At 46.0% G+C, this 11,177-nt stretch overlaps 1 protein-coding gene across 3 annotated transcripts in view; it reads right to left on the minus strand.

The window, feature by feature from the left end:
• Positions 1–10,353, minus strand: part of FGF13 (fibroblast growth factor 13) — a 538,338-nt gene extending 527,985 nt beyond the window's left edge. For 2 of the 3 annotated variants that reach the window (XM_012782498.2, XM_012782493.2), the window contains exons 1-2: positions 9,732–9,835; positions 8,899–9,096 (exon numbers count right to left, since the gene is read on the minus strand). In XM_012782498.2, the coding sequence (XP_012637952.1) occupies positions 8,899–8,947 (49 nt within the window). In that variant the 5' untranslated portion in view covers positions 8,948–9,096; positions 9,732–9,835. Of the gene's footprint in view, positions 1–8,898; positions 9,097–9,731; positions 9,836–10,205 lie in introns of those variants that run through there. The other variant, XM_012782494.2, reaches the window with a different exon arrangement.
• Positions 10,354–11,177: the final 824 nt, after the last annotated feature.

Here is an 11,177-nt window from a genome sequence, read left to right on the forward strand (position 1 = left end):
GGTTAATGAGCACACTAAGGTTTGTAATAAACCCGCCTGCCAGATTCACGGCGACTGAGGGACGCTTGTTGACCAGACCGTTCAGCACGATCGTTCGGTTCCCAGCTAGTCGGAAAACAAATGCTCCCTGTAATAAGAGCATCTAGGAGCACCCTCCCCTGTTTCTAGAGAATGGCTCGCATCGTTCCCAGAGCTCCGAAAACCCCTCACAAATTCCAGAGCTCTTGGAAGCCTTAACGTTCAAGCAAGCATACACATAGAGAATCAAAGGCAAAATAAACAGGTCAATTCTCAATACTTTCAAAGTCATAGTTGAAAGAAGATTCTGAAAATATCTATGGGCATATTCAAGAACTGCACTCAGCCTGCCTTCTTTAGGTTGTTTACTTCTACTTTTAACAGCAAGATAAATATTTTAAGAACTCTAGCTGTTTACTAACCCTCAGTTTCAGAGCAGTACAAATGCTACCTACATTATTTGGAAAGAGTTTTGAGAACTGGGTTTCGTGTTTGTTATTAAACTTACCTATAGCTATGCAATAAACCCATCACTGTTAATTACAGCTGTTAAACATAGGTTCTGCAGCATAGAGAAACACTAAATGATTCCCAACTTTGAGAACTATAATTAATATGCTCATTCAAGGCGTGTGTCTCTGTTAACAAGATGTATTTTTGGAAATATTATCTAACTGAAGGCAGCATAAATAGTATAAAAAATAAAGCTCGCACTTTTTTATTTTCCCATTTAAAATGAGTTATATAAGTAGTAAAAAGCCTCTTCCATGGAGCTACACTTTGGGCAGGGGGCATTTCTTTCACTGCAATTAATACGGGTATCAAAGGAGAAAAATCCAGAAATGAGAAAATGAGAATCCTCCAATGAGCTCAGCACACTCTAAGGAACCCCATCCGGTTAATAAAAACCACTGACATCTGTTGACAAGAAAGGGAGGGAGGGCAAAGAGGGGAGGGGAGAGAGAGAGAGAGAGAGAGAGAGAGAGAGAGAGAGAGAGAGAGAGAGAGAGAGAGAAAGGGAGAACAGGGTAGGGGTGAGAGAAAGGCAGAGCAGAGAAGGGAAATGAGACATATGATTCTGATGAGAGACAGACTAAAAGCATATGCCACATAATGAAAAATAAAATAAACAAGTGGTTTTTACTCAACAGTGAAGTAAGAAGAAGTGTAATCTTGAAAACACCAGTGAAACAAGCTTTCACATACAGTTCTGGAAAAAAGGACCATTATTTTCAAACCGACAAACTATTAAATCATGAAGGCTACAATCACCTGGCCAATGTCCTGTAGCAATGGTTCAACAGAATGGCCAAGTGAGGTGAGATACACATTGGAAAGTGAAAAGCCAAAATGTCCAAGGTCAAATGGGGAAAAGAAAGGGCATTCTGATAGGATGGGTTTCTTTCATCTCTGTATACCAAGGTTCACTACAATGCCTGGTATAGAAAGCCAAGAAATGTTTAGAGATTTGTTCAGCTGAACAAAGACAATAGCCCTGGAGCAACCATGCATTTGTATAGACACATTCTTCCTAATTATGTCCGTTTTGGTGAATGAAAGTAATTTTTTACTTTGTGCAAGCCTGGATTAGAAAAGCATCAACTGTGCTGTCTAGGAAGGCAGTATAACATAGTGGTTAGAGGTTAGGAGGTAGACTTGGAGTCAATCAAATCTGGCTCAAATCCTCACTCCACCCATCTTCCTATCTGAATGACCTTGGGATGGCCCTAGTCTCTGAGACTCAGTTTGTTCATCTGCCAAATGGGAATACTATGGATATCTATACTCCATAAATTGTTACAAAGATTTCATAAGATATTTCATGTCAAATCCCTGGCATATAGTCAGTGCTTAGAAAATACTATTATTTTTAGGACCCCAACCAAAATCACTCCCCCAACTTATATAGGTGTTAGAAAGTCAACCACTGATGATTGATTTCTTTGAGTAAAAGCTCTGTCTCCAGCAATACTTGGGTAAAATGTAAATATCCCCAGGTATCTATCAGATTAAGCTGCCAAGAGGCTTTGACAAAGCCTTTCTCTATCACACTGCCTTCCGATATGACAGCAAAACAAGAAGTGAGCAAAGCATAGGACCAATGAGTTTTTATACGAGCACTGCACTTGCATTCCACATTTATTGATAATTACAAGGCCAAGTACTGTGCTAGTAATTTGCAAATCATTAGCTGTGTGACCTCATACAAGCTACACAATCTCCATGAATTTAAATTTTCTCATCTCTAAGTCCATATGCATTAATAGCTATTGTACTTTATTTGGCTGTCATAAGGATTAACTAAGATATATGTAAAAATAATGTTTGCATAGTAAATAGTGCTCAATAATTTAGAAGCTTACAATAATAATGACATCAGTGTTCATTATTGTTATCATTATTAAATGATGAATAAAACATACCACTGCTTAAAGGGATTCCCTACCTCGCCCAGGTCATTCATCAACTACTCCTAAGTAGCCCAACCAGGTACAAGACCCTATTTTGTGTCCTACGGTCGGTCGGGCAGGGTGGGGGTCTTCCAAGAAACCAGAGGATGACACAAAAAGAAGGGGTAATAACAAGTGAAGGAAGCATGCTGGAAAGGGAGGGGGGAGGGGATGGGTATATACATACATAATGAGTTCGCCAACTGGGGGATGGTCACACTTGAAGCTCTGACTCAAGAGGGTAGGGGGGGCAAGGGCAATATATTTAACCTTAACATTTGTACCCCTATAATATGCTGAAGAATATAAAGAAAGAAACCAAAGAGTACATACAGGCAAAATAGATGATGATAGAAATCAAAATAGTAGTTGCCTTTCAGAGGATAATGACTAGAAAGGAGCATGAGAGAACTTTCTGGGGTGATAAAAATATCCTATGTCTTGACTTTCCTGTTGATTACATGGCTGTAAACATTTGTAAAAAATCATCAAGATGCACACTTAAGATTTGTGTATGTTACTGTAGGTAAACTTCAATTACAAAAAGAGGAAATCAGGTTTGTACTATTTTTAAAAATTTAACGTTTTTTCTAATTCAGCCTCTGACCAGGCCTGCCTTTAACCAGAAGGATTTTTGTTTCTTCCCAGGTCCTACTTACAGGATCCAGAAAGAAGGGCAGACATGTACAACTAGGAATTCCTTTGGGCCAAATAGTGATTGTCTACACCAAATCTGATGACTCTGGAGCCAGGCCAAGCAAGCCACTTAGCTCAGGCCAGCCCTACTATACTCCTTAGAATGTCAACCACAACTGTACACCAAAAGAAGCCAAGAGTGCTGCCAAATTTAAAACAGTCAGCAAGGACATCTACTCCCCTCTGCCCTTTGCCCACAGGGAAGGTCATTAGCCCCTAACACTAATACTATTTCCATTTGCAAATCAATGTTAAAAGTAATTTCAAAGGGCTGAGACAAGAGTAGGCCATGAGAACTGCTTTCCAGCAATCTCAACATACAGTAATTGTAATTTAGGCTTAATGCGTATTACAACCCAGTTCCCATAATAAAATAGCCCTTCATGTTTCCATCGTGCCCCAAGAATCAAGAATTTATCTCTTTTCTAATATAAAACCACCATTTTCAGAGTTAGTACCCTGGAAAACACTGCTTTAGAGGAAAAAAATGTCCATCCAATTCAACAAGAAATTGGACCTGAGGGCTGGAGTGGTGTCATAACAACTACTATATGTTGTTTCACTTTCTTTAAGAAATTAGTGCCTTTACCTGGAAATCCACACCCCCTAGGAAATGTTTCATCAAGATATGACATTCAACAAAGTGATAAAATGCCAAGTTAAAAAATGTCAGAAATAAGATTTGATTGGGTTTGTAGAACTGATTTGTCACAAATAGATAACCTACATTTCAAGTTGATGAAGGCTGACTAAGATGAACCACATTACACAGGACAACAAGCCTGGAATCCACTCCTCAGCCTATGCTGATAAATCTCGGTGATGATGTGTCTTCCGGGTAGGGAAACGTAAATCGGTAACTGCAGAAAATGAGTTATGCAGACGTGTGTACTCTGTACTAATTACTAAAGCCATATTATGTGCCTAATCCTCACATTTCAAAAATAACGTAAGCTGAGCAAGGTAATAGACATATAGGATGTCTCCACACACTGTACTTTAATTCATGTGATTTTTTTTCCTTGAACTGTTTAATCTTGGCAATTATTTTCCATTCCTTTCAAATTTCTCAACTCCAAAAATATAAATCATAATGAAGCAGACACTAGAAAGCCTTTTTATTGGATATATTTGAAGAGCTGCAACACATTCCAGTTGCTCTGTGTTGATTGTAATTTCCAGAATGAGGAGTTGATTTGGACATAAAACAGCACAGCTGCAATGAGACCTGGGACGCTAACAGTTTCATCTTCTTACTCACTGCCTCACAAATTGGCCCTCTGGCTTATCACCTAAACCCTGATTCCAATTCTCTCTCCAGTCCTAACCCTGTCCTCCAGGCCACCATACATCTTTCTGCTGCGGGCATGGACCTCAACTCCTTCCTTCATCACGCAGCTCACTTTCTTCTTCTCACCCAAACCCCAATCCAACATCCATTCCCACTCCAACCTCACCCACATCTCCAGCCCTAGGATGCATCCTAACTCCTTTTAATGATTTGCACTGTACTCAAAAGCAACATAGAGGAAAGAGTACTAAGTTAGGGAAAAGGTACAGTACCCCTAACCCATGCCTCAACTTCCTCTAGCTTCAGCTTCTGTCAATAAAGACACTACACACCACTATAAATAATAATGAAGAGAATTTGGGGACATTGTGCATCTATCTTCTGCATCTATCCCCATGAACAGACTAACATTTCTGATCAGAGATCTCCCTGGCCACACCTCTTCACCAAAGCTATGATCACCACCTACAGCACGGAAGAGACTTTGTTGTTTGTGACACTGTACATAAAACCATGGGTCCATGATGACAAAGTGAAAAAATAAGTTCCTACATGAGTAATAGACAGATTACAATTGTTACTTTTTAATAAGAGGTCACCAACGTCACACATTCCTATCAGTAAAATACTTCTAAACACCTGCTTTGCCTGGCTCAAGCCTGAGAAATACACTTGACAGAATCTATTAAAGTAAACCACCAACACCAAGATGATCTTTTGGAAGGCATTCAGGACTCAAGCCTTGATGTGCTGGCTGCCTGACCACAACGCCCTGGCCTTCTTAGGTAGGGTAAAATAGAGAGAATGTTGGGAAAGCATGAGAAGTGAACGAAAAAGGAGCTGTGGCCATAAATATATGTGGGCACCACAATCCATTACAGCAACAGCTGTGTAAGTGGCTAGCTTCTTGGACTATGCATGGAATTGTCCTCTGTCATCCAGCAGCCAGCATGAGCCCAGCCTGACACTATTGCTGCCTCACCAAGAGAACCCACAGCCCACCTGCCCTTGAAACTTGCCTGGATATGGCAGCTCTCAGCCTAAGCACAAGGAAAGCACAACCAACTCCAAACATGTAGCTACAAACCAAACAATGGTTTTGAAATCGAGAATTGGCTAGCACTTTTATTTAATTCAAAAAAGATTTCGTTTTATCTTGTAGCAAGCTACAAGTTTTCTGATGATACAGGAATACAGTTACAGTAAACCAGACACAGCCTTAACTGAGTGCTTTTCCAACAGAGGACTGCTCAAAAGATCTTATGTGACAAAGAGAAGAGTTAGTCAAAGCTAAGCAAGTATCTGCTAGAACAAACAAATGTTATGTTTTCTTCTTCTGTGAAATGGAAATAGATCCTGTGTTTCAAGAGCTGCATGACCCAAAGAATATACACATCTGCCAATTTTAAAGTTTATGCAAAGCATAAATATAATACATAAACAGTAACTAGGTGTACAAGAGGCCTTTTTGATAGTTTCAAACAGAATTAAGATTTCCATGCCCCTCCCAAAGAGAACAGCCTACCTTGTCTGGCTACATTATTGAAAAGGTTATCAAAAGATCAGTGTCCATCACTGGTCTTAATGTCAATGAGCTGAAGAAATGCCATTTAGAAAGACCATCAGCAATATATATGTCCTTAAAGCCATATTTCATTCAGCAACAAAAAATAACTTACTGATTACCTTCTACTTGAGTTTTAAAAACTTTAGAAACACTGTACTCTATAGTAATCTTCTATGCAGTTATGATAGGCTTTGGGAATGAGCCCCAACTCATGAGGTGGGAGGCTGAATTTAAACGAGTGGTAGGCTCTGAAATCAGATTATGAAATTCATTAAAACTGTTTCTAAATTATTTGACTTGATTCAATCATTTGTCACATCATTATTCAAAATTAAATGTGTATATATTCAAAGTATCTATTAAATGTTTGATCCTACATCTTGCTATGTTACAAATGATATGCTAATGAGTTCCTTAGCTTAAAATATTCAAAGATGACCTATATATAGGAAATGTGTAAATAACAAAACCTCTTCATAAATATGGTCAATATCAATAAACTTTATTGGCCAAAAAGATAAATAGACCTGGTATCTTTTATCTCTAACATAAAAACTAGTCTTAAAAATTTAGTCATACAAGACTTTTCACATACTCAAAGGGAGAAAATACTAATGACTACTATGCATTCACTATTTTGAATTATTAAATTTAACAACCAACAGAGAGGCTGAAATGGCAAACTTGCTCTTAGCAGCCATAAGCTCCCCATCTCCTAGGGAAAGTAAACTCCCTTCTTAAAAGTTGCTTTATAAAATTACTCTAATTTGTTCTAATTACAACCATAATTCCAAGTGCTAATTACCCAATTCCTACAGAGAGGTATGGTAAGTGAGTCAACATAGGAAAATGTTATGACATACGCCTAGTAAAAATTTTCATTCTTGAAATATAGAAAACTGGTTTCCAGATGTGTTAACCCATCCTGGACAATTGCAAATTATATTCCTAAAACAGCAACTCATTTTCTATGAATGAATTTGGTTTCAGGGTCCCCAAAGGTAGCCTGAAATAAACCTTAGGTTACCACCTGATGGAACTCAGGAACCAAAGTTCCAGAAACAAACTTGATATACTCAATATACCCCCAGATTCAAAAAGGGAATAACTTCCCTAGATCAATTTGGCGCTACAATCTTCTATTGCATTTACCTCTCTGGGCCGTCAGTGGAAACCAAAACCTTTTAACAATCCTGAAGTCATGTTCCTTTATCATATGAATGAATGTTTGAGACTCCTCCACAATTAGTACAGCCCTGGAAATACATAACAGCAGTTCTACTTTCCAAAGTTACTCTTTCAGGTGGGATTGAATTCTAGCCTTGAGCCAGGCCCATGGCAACACCGACGTTTAGGACAACAGATCTAAACCCCACAAATTTTCCAAGCCTTTCCTCACCCCTTTGCCTAGTTGGAAAAGAAACAGCTCCATTTAGAAAAAAGGATAAAGGCCCTGAGCTGAAGACTTTGACAACTTTCCGCGGGGGAGGGCTGGCATTGCCCTAGAATTTCCTGGGAAAGAAAGCTCTGAGAGATGGGGAGAGGCGAGAAGGAGGAGATGAGAGAGAAAGGAATAGGGAAAGGAGTGGGAGGCAGGCCCCCCCCAGGGCTCAGGGAGGAACTGGGGCCCCATGAACGAAAGCTGGGTCTACCCCTGGTACGACCCCACTTCTACAGTGTGGACTGGGCATGAGTCACTGCGATTCAGTGTGCGTGGGGTTCCCAGGGCTAGTCCAGCCCAATCCAGCATTTGCTTTGTGGCCTTTGCGGACACTTGCACCTAAGACACCTGCCATTCCCCATTGCATTTCCACACCCCCTTTCTGTGCCTCTCTCAGCACCCCTGTCTCCAAGGCTGCTGTCTCCAGTTCACATCGGGAGCTAATCCCAGTCCTCAGAAAAGCAAAGGCTGGGATTGGAGAGGGGCTGGGGGCGCCACTTCCTTTGCCTGAGTTCTCTTCAGCCTGAGCCCCTTTCTGCTGCGCCTCCCCAACCCGCCGGTGGAGACCCGAGCCCAAGACGCACACTCCGGGGGACCAGTGGTTGGACGCCCGGGTCCAGGTGGCTGAACCCCAGCAAGGGGAGGGAGGGAACTTTCCCCTCCCGCGGAGGCCCACTCCCACTGGACACTAGTGGCAAGGGGACAGCAGTCTTTGTTCTCCCGGGGTTTGGCTAGGCTTCGCTGCTGAGGCGCAGAGCGGGCGGCGCCAGGGCACTGGGATTGCTCACTTTTGCACTCGGCGTGTCGAGGGGTACAAGCTCCTGCCTTTCCTGGGGGGACGGGGGGCCTAGGGAGTTTGGGTTTAGGAGGTGTGAGGGGGAAAGAAGCGTAGGGGGAGGGGTTCTGCTTGTCGGCCAGGCTCTTTGTTTGCATTGGGGGCGGGGAGGGGGTTGAAGGTGGGTTCCAGCTTGGGTTCTGAGAGCAGCGCAGATTCCTGAGTATGTCACCATGTTGCACCCGCGCAGTACACATATGCACACTCGCGCGCGCGCGCGCACACACACACACACACACACACACACACGCACTCGTATAGACAGGCTGCCGGCCGGTAGCAGACAGCGCGGTTCCCGGCGCTCCGGGCTGCAGCAGCTTCGTCTGCCCGCAGCGCCACCACCGTGCGTCCAGAGGGGGAGTGGAGGAGGCTGGAGGCACTCGAGGGGCGACAATTCCGCGAGGAAGGAGGGAAAGTGGTACAAACCCTGACCCCCACCCCAATGGCCCTGGACACCCCCTTTGTGGCCCGGGGTCGCAGAGGTCACGGGCAGCTTAGGCTCCAGGAGGGAGGCAGGGAGCCACCGGAGGGCGGCGCGCACGCGAGGGGGCGAGGGAAACCAAGGGAAGGGAAGCAGGCGGACTCGGCTGGCGGGCTTACCCTTAGAAGCATCTTTCTCCTCTTTGGGCTTGGTCACCTTTCCACTCATAGATCCCAGCTTGCTTGACAAGGTTCGCCCAGAAGACGGAAGTCCTCGCTGAGCGGGCCGCACTTGGGAGAGTGCTTAGGGCAGCAAGTCAAGACCACAAGCTCCCCTCGGTGTGGCTTTTCCCCCACCGCTGCCGCTGCCACCGCTGCCTAGGAGAGAGTGGGGAGGAAAAGAGAGGGGTGAAGGAGGAGCCGCCGCCGCCGCCGCCGCCACCACCGCCGCGAGCCCAAGCGGCCGGCAGCGGGAGGAGCCGCTCGCCGCGCTCTAGAAGTGAAGAGACAAAGCGGCGCGGCGCTTCACCCGCGCCCGGCGCCCGCCGCTCCTGCCCGCCCGCAGAGAGCCGCGCTCGCCACCCCCAGGGCGGCCGAGAGTCTCGGCCGGGACTCCCCGGGCTCTGCGCGGGCCGCTCGCCGGGAGTTGCCTGGGTGGGCTGCCCGCGCCCCGGCGGGCTGCTTTCGCCCGCCTCTCCCAATCCGCTGCGGGCCGCCAACTCAATCAAAATAAAACCCCGAGGAAGATTTTTTTTAAAAAATCATAACAAAGACGAAAATATTCACTTAAAAATAACAAGCCTCCCCGAAAGGGAAATGTTTGAACATGTGATGAGCAACGTGTGAGCCTATTACACCGCAGAACCGCACAGCTTCTCGCCCGCGGGGAATCGGGAGGGGAGGATAGCCTCTTTCTTTCTTTCTGTTTAATCCATTTTGGGGTTCCTATTATTTTGCCATAAAGGGGACCTGAGTTGCCTGCCCGCGGAGGAGCGGGAACCGATGGCCCTTACCTGCTCTCTCTCTCTTCCTACACCCACACCCCCTCGGAGCTCGCCCGCTCCCTTGCTCGCTCTCTCCTTCCAGAGAACTCTCCAGTCCCAGAGAGCCGCGAATCAACACAGCAGCGCATTCTATATAAACGGCAAGGTGTGGGCACGCGGGGGTTGGGGGCCGGCGAAGGCGGGGCCCCACAAAGACGCCTGCAGGCTGTAGTAAAAGGAGAACTCGGCAGGGGCGCGCCGACGTCAGCCTCCGGTTGGCAAAACCCTGGCGAGCCCCGCGGACTGCGGACAAGCCTGTTGGCCGGGACTCCCCGGCCGCTTCAGGACAGGGAGGGCCAGGGGTGCCACTAGAGTGGGCTTGCCCTGTGGGCCGGCTGTGGAGATCAAAGCCCGGGTCCCCTCCTACCCGCCCCGCTACTCCCTCTGCTTCCAGCGCTTGCCTTCTCGGCTGGACTGCCCGGGCCCGCGCTGGTTGCCACCTACACTTTGGGGACTCCTCTGTTGGCAACTGTCTGTACCGAGCGGTGGAATCTCCGTCCGGGAGTCGCTGATTCTTCGCCTCCGGCCAGCTGCCCAAGTTGAGACTGCTGGGCTCTCTTGGGGAAGAGAGAAGGGCGCTCTGGGATCTGGATTTCACTAGGGCAGAGAGTGAAACTGACCGCGGCGGCTGCCACCTCCCAACCCCACCCTCACCCACAGGCCCCTCCTCCTAAGGCTGGTCGCTCTGGTTGGCAAACTGGATGCAAAAAGTGCCCACCGCCCAGGACGGTCAATGCCAGGCAAACGGGGTGACTTGGAATTGAGGGAGAGTGCTGAAGAGGAATAAGTAGGATCGACATGTCTCCTGGGGCATAAATGTGACAAAACCCAGGGAAGGACCCTGAAGATTAGAACTAGAGAAGGAAAACTGCTCAGAAATTGTTCTACAGGGGGCAAATGGGGAAGAAGAAAGAGTCCAAAAGAAGAGAAGGAGAGGGAACGGGGTAGTCAAGAATTAGCCCCTGGGGCGTCCTGAGAAACTCTTTCCGAGATGGCCTTTCCGGGCGTGCAGATCCCGAGAAGCCCAGCGCTCTGTTGAGGGACTGAGGTGGCCGCTAGCAGGACTTGGTCCTCAGAGCCGTACATTAATCAGACTTTAGGCTTCAGTCTGGCCATGGAGACACGGTAGCAACTCCCATGCAGAAAATCTGTTTCCCCGTCCCACTCAGCCCCACCCGCTTCTTAATTCGGTTTTGTTAATGGCATTAAACCAGGCGAAGAAATCTTATAGATGGATTAGTCCTATTGAATCCCAGGCGATAACTCAATTACAAGAGCCTGCTGTGGCTTTCAAGACCAGGAGTGTGGGCTGCCCCTGCTGCCAGCCCTGGTCTAAAGGTCGGCAACCTCTAAACTCAATTTGCAGCCTCCATCCTCAGTCTGGGAGGAACTAGAGGCCTATTTTTCTTGTAAATA

The sequence above is a fragment of the Microcebus murinus genome, chromosome X (genome assembly GCF_040939455.1).
Source record: "Microcebus murinus isolate Inina chromosome X, M.murinus_Inina_mat1.0, whole genome shotgun sequence".
Lineage (NCBI taxonomy): Eukaryota > Metazoa > Chordata > Mammalia > Primates > Cheirogaleidae > Microcebus > Microcebus murinus.